This window comes from Lampetra fluviatilis, chromosome 57 (genome assembly GCF_964198595.1).
Source record: "Lampetra fluviatilis chromosome 57, kcLamFluv1.1, whole genome shotgun sequence".
Classification (NCBI taxonomy): domain Eukaryota; kingdom Metazoa; phylum Chordata; class Hyperoartia; order Petromyzontiformes; family Petromyzontidae; genus Lampetra; species Lampetra fluviatilis.
This window is the reverse complement of record NC_136331.1, coordinates 1,423,590-1,447,695: the sequence shown is the minus strand read 5'-3', so window position 1 is coordinate 1,447,695 and position 24,106 is coordinate 1,423,590. Positions and strand designations below refer to the sequence as shown.

Sequence of the window (24,106 nt, the reverse complement as noted above, 5' to 3'; positions counted from 1 at the left end):
GGCTATACCCAGGTGCCATGAGCTGAATCGACTGGCAGATGCACCACCTGTGCCCCTCATTGTGCCAACTTGCTGCGTTCCAGCGCTCCGCTCGTTTCTGCGAGCGTCGCTCCTCTACCCTCCGCTGCCGTCGGAGGGCGACTGCCTCCAACTGCCTCCAACTGCCTCCAACTGCCCAGCAGCAGCAGCAGCAGCGTCCTTGACGAGCCTCCTGCTCCACATCGGCAAGTGCCCTCAGCCTCCACATCCTCCTGTACCGCATCAACTCCATCTCTTCTCCAGCCTGTGCCATGCCCGTTTACCCCCCCCCCTCGATTCGGCCAAACAGAAGCTGCTTTTGGCTTGACGGGGTGAGGTGGTGCGTGACGAGGTGGTGGTGAGGTGGTGACGAGGTGGTGGTGACGTTGGGGTTGGTGACGAGGTGGTGGTGACGAGGTGTTGGTGACGAGGTGGTGGTGACGAGGTGGTGACGAGGTGTTGGTGACGAGGTGGTGGTGACGAGGTGGTGGTGACGAGGTGGTGACGAGGTGTTGGTGACGAGGTGGTGACGAGGTGGTGGTGACGAGGTGGTGGTGACGTTGGGGTTGGTGATGAGGTGGTGACGAGGTGGTGGTGACGAGGTGGTGGTGACGAGGTGTTGGTGACGAGGTGGTGACGAGGTGGTGGTGACGAGGTGGTGACGAGGTGGTGACGAGGTGTTGGTGACGAGGTGTTGGTGACGAGGTGGTGACGAGGTGGTGACGAGGTGGTGACGAGGTGTTGGTGACGTTGGGGTTGGTGACGAGGTGGTGACGAGGTGGTGACGAGGTGGTGACGAGGTGGTGACGAGGTGGTGGCGAGGTGGTGGTGGTGGCGAGGTGGTGGTGGTGGCGAGGTGGTGGCGAGGTGGTGGTGGTGGCGAGGTGGTGGTGGTGATGAGGTGGTGGTGGTGACGAGGTGGTGGTGGTGGCGAGGTGGTGACGGCGAGGTGGTGGTGGTGGCGAGGTGGTGGTGGTAACGAGGTGGTGGTGGTGACGAGGTGGTGGTGGTGACGAGGTGGTGGTGGTGACGAGGTGGTGGTGGTGGCGAGGTGGTGGTGGTGACGAGGTGGTGGTGGTGGCGAGGTGGTGGTGGTGACGAGGTGGTGTGACGCTGACCGCGACATCCTCGGCCTTGACTCCGTCGAGGAGGCAGCGCAGCAGCTCCTGGCTGTCCTGCTGCTGGAAGCCCTTGAAGCGAGGACACCTGGGGGGGGGGGGGGGGGGCAAACACCCAGCACATTACAGGGACACCCGGCACGTGACAGAGACACCCAGCACGTGACAGAGATACTGAGCACGTGACAGAGATACTGAGCACGTGACAGAGACACCCAGCACGTGACAGAGATACTGAGCACGTGACAGAGATACTGAGCACGTGACAGAGTCACCCAGCACGTGACAGAGATACTGAGCACGTGACAGAGATACTGAGCACGTGACAGAGTCACCCAGCACGTGACAAAGATACTGAGCACGTGACAGAGATACTGAGCACGTGACAGAGTCACCCAGCACGTGACAGAGATACTGAGCACGTGACAGAGTCACCCAGCACGTGACAGAGATACTGAGCACGTGACAGAGCCACCCAGCACGTGACAGAGATACTGAGCACGTGACAGAGTCACCCAGCACGTGACAGAGATACTGAGCACGTGACAGAGATACTGAGCACGTGACAGAGACACCCAGCACGTGACAGAGCCACCCAGCACGTGACAGAGTCACCCAGCACGTGACAGAGATACTGAGCACGTGACAGAGATACTGAGCACGTGACAGAGACACCCAGCACGTGACAGAGTCACCCAGCACGTGACAGAGATACTGAGCACGTGACAGAGATACTGAGCACGTGACAGAGATACTGAGCACGTGACAGAGACACCCAGCACGTGACAGAGACACCCAGCACGTGACAGAGATACTGAGCACGTGACAGAGATACTGAGCACGTGACAGAGACACCCAGCACGTGACACAGACACCCAGCACGTGACAGAGATACTGAGCACGTGACAGAGACACCCGGCACGTGAAAGAGATACTGAGCACGTGACAGAGATACTGAGCACGTGACAGAGTCACCCAGCACGTGACAGAGACACCCAGCACGTGACAGAGATACTGAGCACGTGACAGAGACACCCAGCACGTGACACAGACACCCAGCACGTGACACAGACACCCAGCACGTGACAGAGACACCCAGCACGTGACAGAGCCACCCAGCACGTGACAGAGATACTGAGCACGTGACAGAGCCACCCAGCACGTGACAGAGATACTGAGCACGTGACAGAGATACTGAGCACGTGACAGAGACACCCAGCACGTGACAGAGATACTGAGCACGTGACAGAGATACTGAGCACGTGACAGAGACACCCAGCACGTGACAGAGATACTGAGCACGTGACAGAGATACTGAGCACGTGACAGAGATACTGAGCACGTGACAGAGACACCCAGCACGTGACACAGACACCCAGCACGTGACAGAGATACTGAGCACGTGACAGAGACACCCAGCACGTGACACAGACACCCAGCACGTGACAGAGATACTGAGCACGTGACAGAGCCACCCAGCACGTGACAGAGACACCCAGCACGTGACAGAGATACTGAGCACGTGACAGAGTCACCCAGCACGTGACAGAGATACTGAGCACGTGACAGAGATACTGAGCACGTGACAGAGTCACCCAGCACGTGACAGAGATACTGAGCACGTGACAGAGACACCCAGCACGTGACAGAGATACTGAGCACGTGACAGACACCCAGCACGTGACAGAGTCACCCAGCACGTGACAGAGATACTGAGCACGTGACAGAGACACCCAGCACGTGACAGAGATACTGAGCACGTGACAGAGACACCCAGCACGTGACAGAGATACTGAGCACGTGACAGAGACACCCAGCACGTGACAGAGTCACCCAGCACGTGACAGAGATACTGAGCACGTGACAGAGACACCCAGCACGTGACAGAGATACTGAGCACGTGACAGAGACACCCAGCACGTGACAGAGATACTGAGCACGTGACAGAGATACTGAGCACGTGACAGAGATACTGAGCACGTGACAGAGATACTGAGCACGTGACAGAGACACCCAGCACGTGACAGAGTCACCCAGCACGTGACAGAGATACTGAGCACGTGACAGAGACACCCAGCACGTGACAGAGATACTGAGCACGTGACAGAGACACCCAGCACGTGACAGAGTCACCCAGCACGTGACAGAGATACTGAGCACGTGACAGAGACACCCAGCACGTGACAGAGATACTGAGCACGTGACAGAGACACCCAGCACGTGACAGAGATACTGAGCACGTGACAGAGACACCCAGCACGTGACAGAGTCACCCAGCACGTGACAGAGACACCCAGCACGTGACAGAGATACTGAGCACCGTCACAGAAACGTCAACAGGACATCAGCACCGTAACGGTTGACGCCGTTTGGCATCATGGACTGCTGCCGATCTCGGTCAAAATCATCAGGCGCCGCATTCTACTACAGCTCAGCGACCGGCACTTTCAGGGCAGACGTCTCGCTGGCGAACGCAGCCACGAGAGAGAGAATCGTGAACAATGGCCTCCTTCCCCCCCCCCGCCAAGGCTGCTAAAAGCACCATCGACATTCAAACAAGAAATAGTAATAGTAGGTGTTTACCCTTTCAACTGGTACAAAACTGACACCTTTATACAAGGCATCATGTTTGCAATAACCACAACACAAGCAGTCAAAATGCAAACAAAAAGAAACAACTCTGATGATGATAATGATATGCACTGTCCTTGAAGTTGATTGGTCCACACCCGACAGCTTTTCTTAGAGCCTAGTCTCCATTGGTGTTGGACCAGTTGAAAGGGTAAAAACCTATTACTATATTTTGCCACTGGTAAAGGAGGCCTCATAATTCAAACAAGAAGTCGGCTTCCACGGCCAATGTTGGGTTAGATGGTGTCACTAAAAATGGGTCATTAAACCTGTCACAGCCAATTGGTAAGGGGTTTGTCACGTAAACAGAACGTGCCGATCCGCTACTCGTACAGCACACGCCGGCGTGTGCTGGGGAGTAAACCCACTGCAACATTTACAATCCAAGCAGCGTGACGTTCCGCCGGCAATTACAGCCAGCATCGTCAAGAGTTGTGGAGAAATCCTCCTCCGGTTTCGATCTCTTTAACTGTCAACATTGAACACTTCCTGTGGACAAGTCACCTCCCATGTCACAGAGACGCCCAGCACGGTGCAGAGATACACCCAGCACGTTACTCAGAGAGCCAGCATGGGTCGTTATGCAGATGACACACAGCCCTTGCTGCACCCGACAAAAGATAATTTTCGAGAAGGTTGGCAACACTCGGACAGCCGATCCTATTACTGCACGCTTTTATTTAACTCACTCTGTCTGTTGTCGTCGTCGTTGTTGTTGTTGTATCCTCAAATCTTGTAACTCAATTTTTACACACTTCCCAATGTGGTATCGACTGTAAACCTGGTATGCGTATGTCACACTGATGACAATACTATATTCTATCATTAAATATAAAAAAATCTATATTTTTAAACATTCTTTTTAACATGTTATGTTTCGGCTTGGGTCTAATTGTCCACGCTCAACTCACGTTGGCTGTAAATCACCACGGCCCCTCACGTTGTGGCAAGCCTCGGGGCCACTTCCTGGAGTCGTGGAGTTCTTCCATTACTCGTACGGTACATTTCATTAAAGCGTGTTTAAAAATAAAAAGTATTTTTAAATATTACTTTAATTGGAGGCATACACGTAACCGCAGTCGAGTAAAAGTTCGATACGGAGAGCCCTCGGTACCTCGAAGATTGGGCGCGAGTGGTGCATGGGTGGCTTTCTGCACGAGGTGAAATGCTGCTCGACGCGGAAAAATCGGAGGTTCTGCTGGTGGGCACTCAGGCGAAAACATTGCCCAGCTCCCTGTCCATGTCATCCCCTTCACCCAACGCAGGTGAAACTCATTAGAACTGCTTGTTGTTGTTGTTGTTGTTGCTGCGTTTAGTTTGTTGCCCTTCCCCCGCACCTCTGATGAGCGCCGTTGACTACGTACGGTGCGAAAGAAGTCCAACGTACAGTCCATACGTACGTACGCGCCCATCGGCTCTAAGTTGATTTCGGGTCGGCGGTGGAGAAAGTGGCACCGATCAAACACCGCAGCGCACGCGATCGCCCGACCCCCAGCCCCGCCGGGGCTCCGCTGTCGCCAACCGGGAGGCGATGGAAACGGACCGAAGACCGAGTGGGGCTCTCGCCAGCAGCCGTGCCCCCACCACGGAGCGGCCTGCCGCTAGACTCACAGATCGGAGGCCGCCTCAACAAGTCCTCGAGGCCTCAAAAAAGGCCTCCTCCGTCCCTGCCAGCGGCCTGGCCTCCACTCACGGCCACCCACAAGCGTCAGCGGAAGTCGTGACTTCCTTCAGCACCAACTTTCACCGTCGCCGAGACCACCGAGACATCCGTCACGCTCCCCCCACACTCCCTGCTGCCACCACCACCACCACCACCACCACAACCACCACCACCACCACCACCACCGCCACCGCCACCACTGCCCCCACCGCCGCCACCCGCCACAACCACCACTGCCCCCACCGCCGCCGCCGCCGCCGCCACCGCCACCGCCACCACCACCGCCACCACCACCGCCGCCACCACCACCGCCACCACCACCGCCCCCACCACCGCCACCACCACCGCCACCACCACCACCGCCACCACCACCACCGCCACCACCACCGCCACCACCACCACCACCACCACCGCCACCGCCACCACCGCCCCCACCGCCACAACCACCACCGCCCCCACCGCCGCCACCGCCACAACCACCACTGCCCCCACCGCCGCCACCGCCGCCGCCACCGCCACCACCACCATCACCGCCCCCACCACCGCCCCCACCACCGCCCCCACCACCGCCCCCACCACCGCCCCCACCACCGCCACCACCGCCACCACCGCCACCACCGCCACCACCGCCACCGCCACCACCGCCACAACCACCACTGCCCCCACCGCTGCCACCGCCGCCGCCACCGCCACCACCACCACAACCACCACCGCCCCCACCACCGCCCCCACCACCGCCCCCACCACCGCCACCACCACCACCGCCACCACCGCCACAACCACCACTGCCCCCACCGCCGCCACCGCCGCCGCCACCGCCACCACCACCACAACCACCACCGCCCCCCACCACCGCCCCCCACCACCGCCCCCACCACCGCCCCCACCACCGCCCCCACCACCGCCCCCACCACCGCCCCCACCACCGCCCCCACCACCGCCACCGCCGCCACCACCGCCGCCACCGCCGCCGCCACCGCCACCACCACCACAACCACCACCGCCCCCACCACCGCCCCCACCACCGCCCCCACCACCGCCCCCACCACCGCCGCCACCACCGCCGCCACCACCACCGCCACCGCCACCGCCACCACCGCCACAACCACCACTGCCCCACCGCCGCCACCGCCGCCGCCACCGCCACCACCACCACAACCACCACCGCCCCCACCACCGCCCCCACCACCGCCCCCACCACCGCCCCCACCACCGCCACCACCACCACCGCCGCCACCACCGCCACCGCCACAACCACCACCGCCCCCACCGCCGCCACCGCCGCCGCCACCGCCGCCGCCACCGCCACCGCCACCATCACCACCACAACCACCACCACAACCACCACCGCCCCCACCACCGCCCCCACCACCGCCCCCACCACCGCCCCCACCACCGCCCCCACCACCGCCCCCACCACCGCCACCACCACCGCCCCCACCACCGCCACCACAACCACCACAACCACCACAACCACCACAACCACCACAACCACCACCACAACCACCACAACCACCACCGCCCCCGCCGCCGCCGCCGCCGCCGCCACCGCCACCACCGCCGCCGCCGCCGCCACCACCACCGCCGCCGCCACCACCGCCACCACCACCACCACCACCACCACCACAACCACCACCGCCACCACCACCGCCACCACCACCGCCACCACCACCGCCCCCACCACCGCCCCCACCACCGCCCCCACCACCGCCGCCACCACCGCCGCCACCACCACCGCCACCACCACCGCCACCACCACCACCACCGCCACCGCCACCACCGCCCCCACCGCCACAACCACCACTGCCCCCACCGCCGCCACCGCCACAACCACCACCCGCCCCCACCGCCGCCACCGCCGCCGCCCACCGCCACCACCACCACAACCACCACCGCCCCCACCACCGCCCCCACCACCGCCCCCACCACCGCCCCCACCACCGCCCCCACCACCGCCCCCACCACCGCCACCACCGCCACCACCACCACCGCCACCACCGCCACAACCACCACTGCCCCCACCGCCGCCACCACCGCCGCCGCCACCGCCGCCACCACCGCCGCCGCCACCGCCGCCGCCGCCGCCACCGCCGCCGCCGCCGCCGCCGCCGCCGCCACCGCCGCCACCACCGCCGCCGCCACCGCCGCCGCCGCCGCCACCGCCGCCGCCGCCGCCACCGCCGCCGCCGCCGCCGCCGCCGCCGCCGCCACCGCCGCCGCTGCCGCCGCCGCCACCGCCGCCGCCACCACCACCGCCCAGCAGCAGAGGTTCTAGGCCCAGGATCTCTCTGCCTGAATGCTTCCGACTCCGAAGCCGTCCCCCGAGAGGCGGCAGGCAGCGCCTCGCCGCGCCCACGCTCCCCTCGGGCAGATTCGTCGCCGGCTCCGCTGCTCCGACCACGCCGAGTTCCCCGACGCCGCCGCGCTCCTCCGAGAGCCACGCCGAGTTCCCCTCCGAGAGCCACGCCGAGTTCCCCTCCGAGAGCCACGCCGACCGCGTCGTCGGATCCCGCGGCCGCTCCCCGAGGCCCCTCCCCCCCAGCTAGGGCCGCCCTCGCCCGACGGCCGCAGCGGCGTCCGTGTGGCCTCCTCGTCCAGCAACCTCGGGGGGAACTCCCACCGGTGGCAGAACCGACCCGCTCGCCCGCGTCGCCCTCGGCACCCGCGTCTCCCATCTCTCTCTCGTGTTGTTACAGGCACCCAGCATGATAGATAAACACCCTGCACTACGTACAGACACCCGGAACTCGAGACACCCATCATCGTACAGACGCCCTCACTAGAGGGGGTACGCGCACACCGCACGCTATGGGGAAACAGCACGCATGGCGTAGACGCCCTGCGTCACGTCGAGATGGCCGGCAAGTAACCTCGACCACCCCGTACACTCCTCACTCCCCTCCTAGCACACATCCAGGGGGGTAGAGCGCAGGGTGCAAGGTGGTGGCCACTGCACCACCACCACCCTGCACCACCACCACCCTGCACCACCACCACCCTGCACCACCACCACCACCCTGCACCACCACCACCACCCTGCACCACCACCACCACCCTGCACCACCACCACCACCCTGCACCACCACCACCACCCTGCACCACCACCACCACCCTGCACCACCTCCACCCTGCCCCACCACCACCACCCTGCACCACCACCCTGCTGCACCACCACCACCACCACCCTGCACCACCTGCATCTCCACCACCCTGCACCACCACCACCACCCTGCACCACCTCCACCCTGCCCCACCACCACCACCCTGCACCACCACCCTGCTGCACCACCACCACCACCACCCTGCACCACCTGCATCTCCACCACCCTGCACCACCACCACCACCCTGCACCACCACCACCACCAGCACCACCACCACCCTGCACCACCACCACCCTGCACCACCACCACCCTGCACCACCACCACCCTGCACCACCACCACTACCACCACCACCAGCCTGCTGCTGTGGCAGGGCACCCAACGCAAGCAGCACGTTACAGAGGATGAGGAGGACGATGAGGAGGACGATGAGGAGGATGATGAGGGGGATGATGAGGAGGATGATGAGGGGGATGAGGGGGATGAGGGGGATGAGGGGGATGAGGAGGACGATGAGGGGGATGAGGGGGATGAGGGGGATGAGGGGGATGAGGGGTAGAAGCAGCAGCAGCAGGAGGAGGATGAGGAGCGTGAGACGGGAGGAGCCCACCACCGCCCCCACCACCGCCCCCACCACCGCCCCCACCACCGCCCCCACCACCGCCCCCACCACCGCCACCACCGCCACCACCACCACCGCCACCGCCACCACCGCCACAACCACCACTGCCCCCACCGCCGCCACCACCGCCGCCGCCACCGCCGCCACCACCGCCGCCGCCACCGCCGCCGCCGCCGCCACCGCCGCCGCCGCCGCCGCCGCCGCCGCCACCGCCGCCACCACCGCCGCCGCCACCGCCGCCGCCGCCGCCACCGCCGCCGCCGCCGCCACCGCCGCCGCCGCCGCGCCGCCGCCGCCGCCACCCGCCGCCGCTGCCGCCGCCGCCACCGCCGCCGCCACCACCACCGCCCAGCAGCAGAGGTTCTAGGCCCAGGATCTCTCTGCCTGAATGCTTCCGACTCCGAAGCCGTCCCCCGAGAGGCGGCAGGCAGCGCCTCGCCGCGCCCACGCTCCCCTCGGGCAGATTCGTCGCCGGCTCCGCTGCTCCGACCACGCCGAGTTCCCCGACGCCGCCGCGCTCCTCCGAGAGCCACGCCGAGTTCCCCTCCGAGAGCCACGCCGAGTTCCCCTCCGAGAGCCACGCCGACCGCGTCGTCGGATCCCGGCCGCTCCCCGAGGCCCCTCCCCCCCAGCTAGGGCCGCCCTCGCCCGACGGCCGCAGCGGCGTCCGTGTGGCCTCCTCGTCCAGCAACCTCGGGGGGAACTCCCACCGGTGGCAGAACCGACCCGCTCGCCCGCGTCGCCCTCGGCACCCGCGTCTCCCATCTCTCTCTCGTGTTGTTACAGGCACCCAGCATGATAGATAAACACCCTGCACTACGTACAGACACCCGGAACTCGAGACACCCATCATCGTACAGACGCCCTCACTAGAGGGGGTACGCGCACACCGCACGCTATGGGGAAACAGCACGCATGGCGTAGACGCCCTGCGTCACGTCGAGATGGCCGGCAAGTTACCTCGACCACCCCGTACACTCCTCACTCCCCTCCTAGCACACATCCAGGGGGGTAGAGCGCAGGGTGCAAGGTGGTGGCCACTGCACCACCACCACCCTGCACCACCACCACCCTGCACCACCACCACCCTGCACCACCACCACCACCCTGCACCACCACCACCACCCTGCACCACCACCACCACCCTGCACCACCACCACCACCCTGCACCACCACCACCACCCTGCACCACCTCCACCCTGCCCCACCACCACCACCCTGCACCACCACCCTGCTGCACCACCACCACCACCACCCTGCACCACCTGCATCTCCACCACCCTGCACCACCACCACCACCCTGCACCACCTCCACCCTGCCCCACCACCACCACCCTGCACCACCACCCTGCTGCACCACCACCACCACCACCCTGCACCACCTGCATCTCCACCACCCTGCACCACCACCACCACCCTGCACCACCACCACCACCAGCACCACCACCACCCTGCACCACCACCACCCTGCACCACCACCACCCTGCACCACCACCACCCTGCACCACCACCACTACCACCACCACCAGCCTGCTGCTGTGGCAGGGCACCCAACGCAAGCAGCACGTTACAGAGGATGAGGAGGACGATGAGGAGGACGATGAGGAGGATGATGAGGGGGATGATGAGGAGGATGATGAGGGGGATGAGGGGGATGAGGGGGATGAGGGGGATGAGGAGGACGATGAGGGGGATGAGGGGGATGAGGGGGATGAGGGGTAGAAGCAGCAGCAGCAGGAGGAGGATGAGGAGCGTGAGACGGGAGGGGCCCAGTGAATGTCGATCGGTGTGGGGGGGGGGGCGCATCGCCGATCGCGGACCGGGAAGGAATTAAAATAAAAAATGAAATAAAACGACAAAAGGGGGAAAAAATAACAAAAACCCAGAGGGGGAAGCGGGAAAACCAACCCACCCACCAGCGCCGCCAATCTTCCCCGCACGAAGGTCACGCGGCTCGCGCCAAATTACCTCTCCCCCCGCCTGCCTGGCCGGCATTGCGGGCACGCCACACAATCCGCGACAACGCGGCGGGATAATCTGCGCGCAGGTAAACATTTAGAGGCGCAGCCCTTGACTCGCCGCCGCCGCCGCCGCCGCCGCGAGGACACGCGCCATAAAGAGGCAGGTAATTGGTTTGACGGGCGACACCTGATGCCACGCGGCGGGGGGGGGCGGGGGGGGGCGGGGGGCCCGGCTCCACGTCGACCCCTCCGGGGGGGGAGGCGGCGGGAGAGCCGCACGCGGGCGACACGCGACGCATCCGCGTGTGCGTGTGTGTGTCTGCATGCGTATGCGTGCGTGAGCGCGTGTGTGAGCGCGTGTGTCTGTGAGCGCGTGTGTGTGTGAGCGCGTGTGTGTGAGCGCGTGTGTGTGTGAGCGCGTGTGTGTGTGAGCGCGTGTGTGTGAGCGCGTGTGGTTGTGAGCGCGTGTGTGAGCGCGGGTGTGTGCGAGCGCGTGCGTGTGTGAGCGCGTGTGTGTGCGAGCGCGTGCGTGTGTGAGCGCGTGTGTGTGCGAGCGCGGGTGTGTGCGAGCGCGTGCGTGTGTGAGCGCGTGTGTCTGTGAGCGCGTGTGTGTGAGCGCGTGTGTGTGTGAGCGCGTGTGTGTGTGAGCGCGTGTGGTTGTGAGCGCGTGTGTGTGAGCGCGTGTGTGTGTGAGCGCGTGTGTGTGCGAGCGCGTGTGTGGTTGTGAGCGCGTGTGTGGTTGTGAGCGCGTGTGTGTGCGAGCGCGTGTGTGTGTGAGCGCGTGTGTGTGAGCGTGTGGTTGTGAGCGCGTGTGTGTGCGAGCGCGTGTGTGTGTGAGCGCGGGTGTGTGTGAGCGCGTGTGTGAGCGCGGGTGTGTGTGCGTGCGTGCGAGCGCGGGCGTGTGTCTGCGTGCGTGTGTGTGAGCGCGTGTGTGTGTGAGCGCGTGTGTGTGTGAGCGCGTGTGTGTGAGCGCGTGTGTGAGCGCGTGTGTGTGTGAGCGCGTGTGTGAGCGCGGGTGTGTGTGCGTGCGTGCGAGCGCGGGCGTGTGTCTGCGTGCGTGTGTGTGAGCGCGTGTGTGTGTGAGCGCGTGTGGTTGTGAGCGCGTGTGTGTGTGAGCGCGTGTGTGTGTGAGCGCGTGTGTGTGTGAGCGCGTGTGTGTGAGCGTGTGTGGTTGTGAGCGCGTGTGTGTGTGAGCGCGGGTGTGTGTGAGCGCGTGTGTGTGTGAGCGCGGGTGTGTGAGTGCGTGTGTGAGCGCGGGTGTGTGTGCGTGCGTGCGAGCGCGGGCGTGTGTCTGCGTGTGTGCGTGTGTGTGCGAGGGAGAGCGGTGATGTAGTGGTTAGCGAACTCCACTACGGACCTGGCCACCCGGGTTCAATTCCCGCTCACGGCCATCACCGGTGAAGATTATCTGAACCGTCATGGGCCTCTCCTAGGTCGATTCAGCCTCAAATGAGTAAACATCGCCGCTCGGGAATCAAAGGCGGCCGGGCGTGGTGCTGGCCACCCACCCCCTCGTGTGCTGTGCCGGCCTTCATAGGTGCTCGTTAACGGCACTTGCCCCAACAGTCTGTTGAGGCTACACGGGGGGGGGGGGAGCTTTGTGTTTGTGTGCCGCATCACGGCACACAAACACAAACACCGCGGGACACCGCGGGACACCGCGAGACCTGAAGGACTCTGCAGCCACGGAGAGCCGGGACGCTCGCCGCCAGTGACGCACAACGCAAGTTGTAACTCACGTCACCACCCCGTGCGTCGTTTGGTGTCGACGATTTACCTTCTAAAACAAAATCTGTCCGTGTCTCGCAGACCGCCGCCAGGCCAAGAGCCACCGGTGTAGCGCGTGGTGGTGGTGGTGGCGGTGGTGGTGGTGGCGGTGGCGGTGGTGGTGGTGGTGGCGGTGGCGGTGGCGGTGGCGGTGGTGGTGGTGGCGGCGGGGCATCCCCTCCAGACCGCCGCGGCGTGAGCCAGGGGTGGGGAGCCGCTGCGCCCACCGCTGTGAGCGACGCGACCGCCCCTACGAGGTTCTGCGGCGGTGGACGGCGGCGTGGAGCGGTGGCGCTGCGGTTAGCGCGCTGCGTGGAGCGGTGGCGCTGCGGTTAGCGCGCTGCGTGGAGCGGTGGCGCTGCGGTTAGCGCGCGGCGGCACGCGGCGACCAACATCGGCGGGGGGTGATTTCTCCACGGGTCCTGGACCAACTCCGCGCCCCCCCCCCCCCCCCCCCCCCCCGTACCGACCCACACTGACCGGCGTGGTGAAGTATGGTCAAACAAACCCCACGACCGACACAGTGTGGGGGAGACCTTCATCCAGCAGCGGATCGACAAAGAGCCGCAGATGTACGAAACTCAAACCGGAGGGCACGGAGAAAACCCTCCGGCGTGAGAGGCTGGAACCCTCAAGCGCCGCACAGATGGAATGAAGATTCCAACATTGCCGTTCAGTCATGACGGGGACCCCAGTGAGACTCTCTCTCTCTCCCACCTCCCACCCCTCCCTCCCTCCTCTCTCTCCCGTCTCTCTCTCTCCCACCTCCCATCTCACTCTCCTATAATTGTCTTCCATTCTCGCTCTCCCACGTCGCTCCCCAAATTTCCTCTGATTCAGGTGGTGTCGTGTTCAGGGTCTCAGTGGGGTGTTCAGCGTGTCAGTGGGGTGTTCAGCGTGTCAGTGGGGTGTTCAGCGTGTCAGTGGGGTGTTCAGGGTGTCAGTGTCGTGTTCAGGGTGTCAGTGGGGTGTTCAGCGTGTCAGTGTCGTGTTCAGGGTGTCAGTGTAGTGTTCAGGGTGTCAGTGTAGTGTTCAGGGTGTCAGTGTAGTGTTCAGGGTGTCAGTGTAGTGTTCAGGGTGTCAGTGTAGTGTTCAGGGTGTCAGTGTAGTGTTCAGGGTGTCAGTGTAGTGTTCAGGGTGTCAGTGTAGTGTTCAGGGTGTCAGTGTCGTGTTCAGGGTGTCAGTGTAGTGTTCAGGGTGTCAGTGTAGTGTTCAGGGTGTCAGTGTAGTGTTCAGGGTGTCAGTGTAGTGTTCAGGGTGTCAGTGTAGTGTTCAGGGTGTCAGTGTAGTGTTCAGGGTGTCAGTGTAGTGTTCAGGGTGTCAGTGTCGGGTTCAGGGTGTCAGTGTAGTGTTCAGGGTGTCAGTGTCGTGTTCAGGGTGTCAGTGTAGTCTTCAGGGTGTCAGTGTCGTGTTCAGGGTGTCAGTGTAGTGTTCAGGGTGTCAGTGTAGTGTTGAGGGTGTCAGTGTCGTGTTCAGGGTGTCAGTGTAGTGTTCAGGGTGTCAGTGGGGTGTTCAGGGTGTCAGTGTAGTGTTCAGGGTGTCAGTGTAGTGTTCAGGGTGTCAGTGTAGTGTTCAGGGTGTCAGTGTAGTGTTCAGGGTGTCAGTGTAGTGTTGAGGGTCTCAGTGAGGTGTTCAAGGTGTCAGTGTAGTGTTCAGGGTGTCAGTGTAGTGTTCAGGGTGTCAGTGTAGTGTTCAGGGTGTCAGTGTAGTGTTCAGGGTGTCAGTGTAGTGTTCAGGGTGTCAGTGTAGTGTTCAGGGTGTCAGTGTAGTGTTCAGGGTGTCAGTGTAGTGTTCAGGGTGTCAGTGTAGTGTTCAGGGTGTCCGTGTAGTGTTCAGGGTGTCAGTGTAGTGTTAAGGGTGTCAGTGGGGTGTTCAGGGTGTCAGTGTAGTGTTCAGGGTGTCAGTGTAGTGTTCAGGGTGTCAGTGGGGTGTTCAGGGTGTCAGTGGGGTGTTCAGGGTGACAGTGGGGTATTCAGGGTGTCAGTGGGGTGTTCAGGGTGTCAGTGGGGTGTTCAGGGTCTAAGTGGGGTGTTCAGGGTGTCAGTGGGGTGTTCAGGGTGTCAGTGGGGTGTTCAGGGTCTCAGTGGGGTGTTCAGGGTGACAGTGGGGTGTTCAGGGTGTCAGTGGGGTGCTCAGGGTGACAGTGGGGTGTTCAGGGTGTCAGTGGGGTGTTCAGGGTGTCAGTGGGGTGTTCAGGGTGTCAGTGGGGTGTTCAGGGTCTCAGTGGGGTGTTCAGGGTGTCAGTGGGGTGTTCAGGGTGTCAGTGGGGTGTTCAGGGTGTCAGTGGGGTGTTCAGGGTCTCAGTGGGGTGTTCAGGGTGTCAGTGGGGTGTTCAGGGTGACAGTGGGGTGTTCAGGATCTCAGTGGGGTGTTCAGGGTGTCAGTGGGGTGTTCAGGGTGTCAGTGGGGTGTTCAGGGTCTAAGTGGGGTGTTCAGGGTGTCAGTGGGGTGTTCAGGGTGTCAGTGGGGTGTTCAGGGTCTCAGTGGGGTGTTCAGGGTGTCAGTGGGGTGTTCAGGGTGTCAGTGGGGTGTACAGGGTGTCAGTGGGGTGTTCAGGGTGTCAGTGGGGTGTTCAGGGTGTCAGTGGGGTGTTAAGGGTCTCAGTGGGGTGTTCAGAGTCTCAGTGGGGTGTTCAGGGGAATGGGTGTGGGAGCGTGTGGCAAGGTGAATGTGTGGGTGTAGGTAAGTGGGACGGTGGGTGAGCGAGTGGGTGGGTGACTGTGTGGGTGGGTGAGTGAGTGGGTGGGTGGGTGAGCGTGTGGGTGTGCGAGTGGGTGAGCGTGTGGGTGGGTGACTGTGTGGGTGGGTGAGCGAGTGGGTGGGTGACTGTGTGGGTGGGTGACTGTGTGAGTGGGTGAGCGAGTGGGTAGGTGGGTGAGCGAGTGGGTGGGTGACTGTGTGGGTGGGTTAGTGTGTGGGTGGGTGGGTGAGCGAGTGGGTGAGCGAGTGGGTGAGTGGGTGAGCGAGTGGGTGGGTGAGCGAGTGGGTGAGTGGGTGAGCGAATGGGTGAGCGCGAGGATGAGTGCGCATGGGTGAGCGAGTGGGTGAGTGGGTGAGCGTATGGGTGAGCGAGTGAGTGAGTGGGTGGGTGACTGTGTGGGTGGGTGACTGTGTGGGTGGGTGAGCGAGTGGGTGGGTGAGCGAGTGGGTGGGTGGGTGAGCGAGTGGGTGAGCGAGTGGGAGAGTGAGGGGGTGGGTGAGCGAGTGGGTGAGCGTATGGGTGAGCACGAGGATGAGTGCGTATGGGTGAGCGAGTGGGTGGGTGGGTGAGCGAGTGGGTGAGCGAGTGGGTGAGTGAGGGGGTGGGTGAGTGAGTGGGTGAGCGTATGGGTGAGCACGAGGATGAGTGCGTATGGGTGGATGGGTGAGCGAGTGGATGAGTGGGTGAGCGAGTGGGTGAGCGAGTGTGTGGGTGGTTGAGCGAGTGAGTAGATGACTGTGTGGGTGGGTGAGCGAGTGGGTGAGCGAGTGGGTGAGTGGGTGAGCGAGTGGGTGAGCGGTGCTCGCGCTCACCTGCGACACAGCTCGCCGAAGAGGCCGCTGGGATTGAGGGCTCCGCTCCCCAGGCCTCGCATGGCGCTGAGGACCTGGAGCAGGCTGGAGGAGAGGGGCCCAGCAGGGCCCAGCGTGAGAGACAGAGCGCCCTGCAGAGAGACACACACAGCGCGAGTGGTGAGTGGCGAGTAGTGGTGAGTAGTGGTGAGTAGTGGTGAGTAGTGGTGAGTGGTGAGCGGTGGTGAGTAGTGGTGAGTAGAGGTGAGTAGTGGTAAGTAGTGGTGAGTGGTGAGTAGTGGTGAGTAGTGGTGAGTGGTGAGTAGTGGTGAGTAGTGGTGAGTGGTGAGTAGTGGTGAGTAGTGGTGAGTGGTGAGTAGTGGTGAGTGGTGAGTAGTGGTGAGTAGTGGCGAGTAGTGAGTGGTGAGTAGTGGTGAGTGGTGGTGAGTAGTGGTGAGTAGTGGTGAGTGGTGAGTAGCGAGTGGTGAGTAGTGAGTGGTGGTGTGTGGTGAGTAGTGAGTGGTAAGTAGTGGTGAGTGGTGAGTGGCGAGTAGTGAGTAGTGGCGAGTGGTGAGTAGCGAATGGCGAGTAGCGAGTGGTGAGTAGCGAGTGGTGAATGGTGAATGGCGAGTAGTGAGTGGTGGTGAGTAGCGAGTGGTGAGTAGCGAGTGGTGAATGGTGAATGGCGAGTAGTGAGTGGTGGTGAGTAGCGAGTAGTGGTGAGTGGTGAGTAGTGGTGAGTAGTGAGTGGCGAGTGGCGAGTAGTGGTGAGTGGTGAGTAGTGGCGAGTGGGAATGGTGGGTGGTGAGTGGTGAGTGGTGAGTAGCGAATGGCGAGTAGCGAGTGGTGAGTGGTGAGTGGTGAGTGGCGAGTGGTGAGTGGTGAGTGGTGAGTGGCGAGTGGCGAGTGGTAAGTGGTGAGTAGTGAGTGGTGAGTAGTGAGTGGTGAGTGGTGAGAAGCGAGTGGTGAGTGGTGAGTAGCGAGTGGTGAGTAGCGAGTGGTGAGTAGTGAGGAGTAGTGAGTGGCGAGTGGTGAGTAGTGGTGAGTGGTGGTGAGTAGTGGCGAGTGGTGGGTGGCGAGTGGTGAGTGGTGGTGAGTAGTGGCGAGTAGTGAGTGGTGAGTGGCGAGTAGTGGTGAGTGGTGAGTGGTGAGTGGTGAGTAGTGGTGAGTAGTGGTGAGTAGTGGTGAGTAGTGAGTGGCGAGTGGCGAGTAGTGGTGAGTGGTGAGTAGTGGTGAGTAGTGGTGAGTAGTGGTGAGTAGTGAGTGGCGAGTGGCGAGTAGTGGTGAGTGGTGAGTAGTGGCGAGTGGGAATGGTGGGTGGTGAGTGGCGAGTGGTGAGTGGCGAGTGGCGAGTGGCGAGTGGTGAGTGGCGAGTGGTGAGTGGCGAGTGGGAATGGTGGGTGGTGAGTGGCGAGTGGGAATGGTGGGTGGTGAGTGGTGAGTGGTGAGTAGCGAGTGGTGAGTAGCGAGTGGTGAGTGGTGAGTGGCGAGTGGCGAGTGGCGAGTGGCGAGTGGTGGTGAGTGGTGAGTGGTGAGTGGCGAGTGGCGAGTGGTAAGTAGTGAGTGGTGAGTAGTGAGTAGTGGTGAGCAGTGGTGAGTAGTGGTGAGTGGTGAGTAGCGAGTGGTGAGTGGTGGTGAGTGGTGAGCAGTGGTGAGTGGTGGTGAGTAGTGAGTAGTGAGTGGTGAGTGGCGAGTGGCGAGTGGCGAGTGGCGAGTGGCGAGTGGCGAGTGGCGAGTGGCGAGTGGTGAGTGGTGAGTGGCGAGTGGTGAGTGGCGAGTGGAAAGTAGTGAGTGGTGAGTGGCGAGTGGCGAGTGGTGAGTGGCGAGTGGCGAGTGGCGAGTGGCGAGTGGCGAGTGGCGAGTGGTGAGTGGTGAGTGGCGAGTGGTGAGTGGCGAGTGGTAAGTAGTGAGTGGTGAGTGGCGAGTGGCGAGTGGTGAGTGGCGAGTGGCGAGTGGCGAGTGGCGAGTGGCGAGTGGCGAGTGGTGAGTGGTGAGTGGCGAGTGGTGAGTGGCGAGTGGAAAGTAGTGAGTGGTGAGTGGCGAGTGGTGAGTGGCGAGTGGCGAGTGGCGAGTGGTGAGTGGCGAGTGGTAAGTAGTGAGTGGTGAGTGGCGAGTGGCGAGTGGCGAGTGGCGAGTGGTGAGTGGCGAGTGGTGAGTGGTGAGTGGTGAGTGGCGAGTGGCGAGTGGCGAGTGGTGAGTGGCGAGTGGTGAGTGGTGAGTGGTGAGTGGCGAGTGGCAAGTAGTGAGTGGTGAGTGGCGAGTGGCGAGTGGCGAGTGGTGAGTGGCGAGTGGTGAGTGGTGAGTGGTGAGTGGCGAGTGGCAAGTAGTGAGTGGTGAGTGGCGAGTGGCGAGTGGCGAGTGGTGAGTGGCAAGTAGTGAGTGGTGAGTGGCGAGTGGCGAGTGGCGAGTGGTGAGTGGCGAGTGGCGAGTGGTGAGTGGCGAGTGGTGAGTGGTGAGTGGCGAGTGGCGAGTGGTGAGTGGCGAGTGGCGAGTGGCGAGTGGTGAGTGGTAAGTAGTGAGTGGTGAGTGGCGAGTGGTGAGTGGCGAGTGGTGAGTGGCAAGTAGTGAGTGGTGAGTGGCGAGTGGTGAGTGGCGAGTGGTAAGTAGTGAGTGGTGAGTGGCGAGTGGTGAGTGGCGAGTGGCGAGTGGTGAGTGGCGAGTGGTGAGTGGTGAGTGGCGAGTGGCGAGTGGCGAGTGGCGAGTGGTGAGTGGCGAGTGGTGAGTGGCGAGTAGCGAGTGGTGAGTGGCGAGTGGCGAGTGGTGAGTGGCGAGTGGCGAGTGGCGAGTGGTGAGTGGTAAGTAGTGAGTGGCGAGTGGTGAGTGGCGAGTGGTGAGTGGTAAGTAGTGAGTGGTAAGTAGTGAGTGGTGAGTGGTGAGTGGCGAGTGGTGAGTGGTGAGTGGCGAGTGGCGAGTGGTAAGTAGTGAGTGGTGAGTGGCGAGTGGCGAGTGGCGAGTGGCGAGTGGTGAGTGATGAGTGGCGAGTGGCGAGTGGCGAGTGGCGAGTGGCGAGTGGCGAGTGGTGAGTGGTAAGTAGTGAGTGGCGAGTGGTGAGTGGCGAGTGGTGAGTGGCGAGTGGTGAGTGGTAAGTAGTGAGTGGTAAGTAGTGAGTGGTGAGTGGCGAGTGGTGAGTGGCGAGTGGCGAGTGGTGAGTGGTGAGTGGCGAGTGGCGAGTGGCGAGTGGCGAGTGGCGAGTGGCGAGTGGTGAGTGGTAAGTAGTGAGTGGCGAGTGGTGAGTGGCGAGTGGTGAGTGGCGAGTGGTGAGTGGTAAGTAGTGAGTGGTAAGTAGTGAGTGGTGAGTGGCGAGTGGCGAGTGGCGAGTGGCGAGTGGCGAGTGGCGAGTGGTAAGTAGTGAGTGGTGAGTGGTGAGTGGTGAGTGGCGAGTGGTGAGTGGTAAGTAGTGAGTGGCGAGTGGTGAGTGGCGAGTGGCGAGTGGTGAGTGGTGAGTGGTAAGTAGTGAGTGGCGAGTGGTGAGTGGCGAGTGGTGAGTGGCGAGTGGTGAGTGGTAAGTAGTGAGTGGCGAGTGGCGAGTGGCGAGTGGTGAGTGGTGAGTGGTAAGTAGTGAGTGGTGAGTGGTGAGTGGCGAGTGGTGAGTGGCGAGTGGTGAGTGGTAAGTAGTGAGTGGCGAGTGGTGAGTGGCGAGTGGCGAGTGGTGAGTGGTAAGTAGTGAGTGGTGAGTGGTGAGTGGCGAGTGGTGAGTGGTGAGTGGTAAGTAGTGAGTGGCGAGTGGTGAGTGGCGAGTGGCGAGTGGTGAGTGGTGAGTGGTAAGTAGTGAGTGGTGAGTGGTGAGTGGCGAGTGGTGAGTGGCGAGTGGTGAGTGGTAAGTAGTGAGTGGTGAGTGGTGAGTGGCGAGTGGTGAGTGGCGAGTGGTGAGTGGTAAGTAGTGAGTGGTGAGTGGTGAGTGGTGAGTGGCGAGTGGCGAGTGGTGAGTGGCGAGTGGCGAGTGGCGAGTGGCGAGTGGTGAGTGGTGAGTGGCGAGTGGTGAGTGGTGAGTGGCGAGTGGTGAGTGGCGAGTGGTGAGTGGTGAGTGGTGAGTGGTGAGTGGTGAGTGGCGAGTGGTGAGTGGCGAGTGGTGAGTGGTGAGTGGTGAGTGGCGAGTGGTGAGTGGCGAGTGGCGAGTGGTAAGTAGTGAGTGGTGAGTGGTGAGTGGCGAGTGGTGAGTGGTGAGTGGTGAGTGGTGAGTGGTGAGTAGTGAGTGGTGAGTGGTGAGTGGCGAGTGGTGAGTGGTAAGTAGTGAGTGGTGAGTGGTGAGTGGCGAGTGGTGAGTGGTGAGTGGTGAGTGGTGAGTGGCGAGTGGTGAGTGGTGAGTGGTGAGTGGTGAGTGGTGAGTGGTGAGTGGCGAGTGGTGAGTGGCGAGTGGCGAGTGGCGAGTGGTGAGTGGTAAGTAGTGAGTGGTGAGTGGTGAGTGGTGAGTGGTAAGTAGTGAGTAGTGAGTGGTGAGTGGTGAGTGGCGAGTGGTAAGTAGTGAGTGGCGAGTGGCGAGTGGCGAGTGGTGAGTGGTAAGTAGTGAGTGGTGAGTGGTGAGTGGCGAGTGGCGAGTGGTGAGTGGTGAGTGGTGAGTGGTGAGTGGCGAGTAGTGAGTGGCGAGTGGCGAGTGGTAAGTAGTGAGTGGTGAGTGGTGAGTAGTGAGTGGTGAGTGGTGAGTGGTGAGTGGTGAGTGGCGAGTAGTGAGTGGTGAGTGGCGAGTGGTAAGTAGTGAGTGGTGAGTGGTGAGTGGCGAGTGGTGAGTGGCGAGTGGTGAGTGGTAAGTAGTGAGTGGTGAGTGGTGAGTGGCGAGTGGTGAGTGGCGAGTGGTGAGTGGTAAGTAGTGAGTGGTGAGTGGTGAGTGGCGAGTGGTGAGTGGCGAGTGGTGAGTGGTAAGTAGTGAGTGGCGAGTGGTGAGTGGCGAGTGGCGAGTGGTGAGTGGTGAGTGGTAAGTAGTGAGTGGTGAGTGGTGAGTGGCGAGTGGTGAGTGGCGAGTGGCGAGTGGTGAGTGGTGAGTGGTAAGTAGTGAGTGGCGAGTGGTGAGTGGTGAGTGGTGAGTGGTGAGTGGCGAGTGGTGAGTGGCGAGTGGCGAGTGGTAAGTAGTGAGTGGTGAGTGGTGAGTGGCGAGTGGTGAGTGGCGAGTGGTGAGTGGTAAGTAGTGAGTGGCGAGTGGTGAGTGGCGAGTGGCGAGTGGTGAGTGGTGAGTGGTAAGTAGTGAGTGGTGAGTGGTGAGTGGCGAGTGGTGAGTGGCGAGTGGTGAGTGGTAAGTAGTGAGTGGCGAGTGGTGAGTGGCGAGTGGTGAGTGGTGAGTGGCGAGTGGTGAGTGGCGAGTGGTGAGTGGTAAGTAGTGAGTGGTGAGTGGTGAGTGGCGAGTGGTGAGTGGCGAGTGGCGAGTGGTGAGTGGCGAGTGGTAAGTAGTGAGTGGTGAGTGGTGAGTGGCGAGTGGTGAGTGGCGAGTGGCGAGTGGTGAGTGGTGAGTGGTAAGTAGTGAGTGGTGAGTGGTGAGTGGCGAGTGGTGAGTGGCGAGTGGTGAGTGGTGAGTGGCGAGTGGTGAGTGGTGAGTGGTGAGTGGTGAGTGGTGAGTGGCGAGTGGCGAGTGGTGAGTGGCGAGTGGTAAGTAGTGAGTGGTGAGTGGTGAGTGGCGAGTGGTGAGTGGCGAGTGGCGAGTGGTGAGTGGTGAGTGGCGAGTGGTGAGTGGCGAGTGGTGAGTGGTAAGTAGTGAGTGGTGAGTGGTGAGTGGCGAGTGGTGAGTGGCGAGTGGCGAGTGGTGAGTGGTGAGTGGTAAGTAGTGAGTGGCGAGTGGTGAGTGGCGAGTGGTGAGTGGCGAGTGGTGAGTGGTAAGTAGTGAGTGGCGAGTGGTGAGTGGCGAGTGGCGAGTGGTGAGTGGTGAGTGGTAAGTAGTGAGTGGTGAGTGGTGAGTGGCGAGTGGTGAGTGGCGAGTGGTGAGTGGTAAGTAGTGAGTGGCGAGTGGTGAGTGGCGAGTGGCGAGTGGTGAGTGGTGAGTGGTAAGTAGTGAGTGGTGAGTGGTGAGTGGCGAGTGGTGAGTGGTGAGTGGTAAGTAGTGAGTGGCGAGTGGTGAGTGGCGAGTGGCGAGTGGTGAGTGGTGAGTGGTAAGTAGTGAGTGGTGAGTGGTGAGTGGCGAGTGGTGAGTGGCGAGTGGTGAGTGGTAAGTAGTGAGTGGCGAGTGGTGAGTGGCGAGTGGCGAGTGGTGAGTGGTGAGTGGTAAGTAGTGAGTGGCGAGTGGTGAGTGGCGAGTGGTGAGTGGCGAGTGGTGAGTGGTAAGTAGTGAGTGGCGAGTGGTGAGTGGCGAGTGGCGAGTGGTGAGTGGTGAGTGGTAAGTAGTGAGTGGTGAGTGGTGAGTGGCGAGTGGTGAGTGGCGAGTGGTGAGTGGTAAGTAGTGAGTGGCGAGTGGTGAGTGGCGAGTGGCGAGTGGTGAGTGGTGAGTGGTAAGTAGTGAGTGGTGAGTGGCGAGTGGCGAGTGGCGAGTGGCGAGTGGTGAGTGGCGAGTGGTGAGTGGCGAGTAGCGAGTGGTGAGTGGCGAGTGGCGAGTGGTGAGTGGCGAGTGGCGAGTGGCGAGTGGTGAGTGGTAAGTAGTGAGTGGCGAGTGGTGAGTGGCGAGTGGTGAGTGGTAAGTAGTGAGTGGTAAGTAGTGAGTGGTGAGTGGTGAGTGGCGAGTGGTGAGTGGTGAGTGGCGAGTGGCGAGTGGTAAGTAGTGAGTGGTGAGTGGCGAGTGGCGAGTGGCGAGTGGCGAGTGGTGAGTGATGAGTGGCGAGTGGCGAGTGGCGAGTGGCGAGTGGCGAGTGGCGAGTGGTGAGTGGTAAGTAGTGAGTGGCGAGTGGTGAGTGGCGAGTGGTGAGTGGCGAGTGGTGAGTGGTAAGTAGTGAGTGGTAAGTAGTGAGTGGTGAGTGGCGAGTGGTGAGTGGCGAGTGGCGAGTGGTGAGTGGTGAGTGGCGAGTGGCGAGTGGCGAGTGGCGAGTGGCGAGTGGCGAGTGGTGAGTGGTAAGTAGTGAGTGGCGAGTGGTGAGTGGCGAGTGGTGAGTGGCGAGTGGTGAGTGGTAAGTAGTGAGTGGTAAGTAGTGAGTGGTGAGTGGCGAGTGGCGAGTGGCGAGTGGCGAGTGGCGAGTGGCGAGTGGTAAGTAGTGAGTGGTGAGTGGTGAGTGGTGAGTGGCGAGTGGTGAGTGGTAAGTAGTGAGTGGCGAGTGGTGAGTGGCGAGTGGCGAGTGGTGAGTGGTGAGTGGTAAGTAGTGAGTGGCGAGTGGTGAGTGGCGAGTGGTGAGTGGCGAGTGGTGAGTGGTAAGTAGTGAGTGGCGAGTGGCGAGTGGCGAGTGGTGAGTGGTGAGTGGTAAGTAGTGAGTGGTGAGTGGTGAGTGGCGAGTGGTGAGTGGCGAGTGGTGAGTGGTAAGTAGTGAGTGGCGAGTGGTGAGTGGCGAGTGGCGAGTGGTGAGTGGTAAGTAGTGAGTGGTGAGTGGTGAGTGGCGAGTGGTGAGTGGTGAGTGGTAAGTAGTGAGTGGCGAGTGGTGAGTGGCGAGTGGCGAGTGGTGAGTGGTGAGTGGTAAGTAGTGAGTGGTGAGTGGTGAGTGGCGAGTGGTGAGTGGCGAGTGGTGAGTGGTAAGTAGTGAGTGGTGAGTGGTGAGTGGCGAGTGGTGAGTGGCGAGTGGTGAGTGGTAAGTAGTGAGTGGTGAGTGGTGAGTGGTGAGTGGCGAGTGGCGAGTGGTGAGTGGCGAGTGGCGAGTGGCGAGTGGCGAGTGGTGAGTGGTGAGTGGCGAGTGGTG

At 62.1% G+C, this 24,106-nt stretch overlaps 1 protein-coding gene across 1 annotated transcript in view; it reads right to left on the bottom strand.

Annotated features, from left to right (window-relative positions):
* LOC144950245 (ubiquitin carboxyl-terminal hydrolase 16-like) overlaps nt 1-24,106 on the bottom strand; it is an 86,298-nt gene that overhangs the window by 34,927 nt on the left and 27,265 nt on the right. Inside the window, exons 7-8 of the mRNA XM_078880301.1 lie at nt 16,395-16,525; nt 1,137-1,224 (exon numbers count right to left, since the gene is read on the bottom strand). Coding sequence (XP_078736427.1) covers nt 1,137-1,224; nt 16,395-16,525 — 219 coding nt within the window. The remainder of the gene's footprint in view (nt 1-1,136; nt 1,225-16,394; nt 16,526-24,106) is intronic.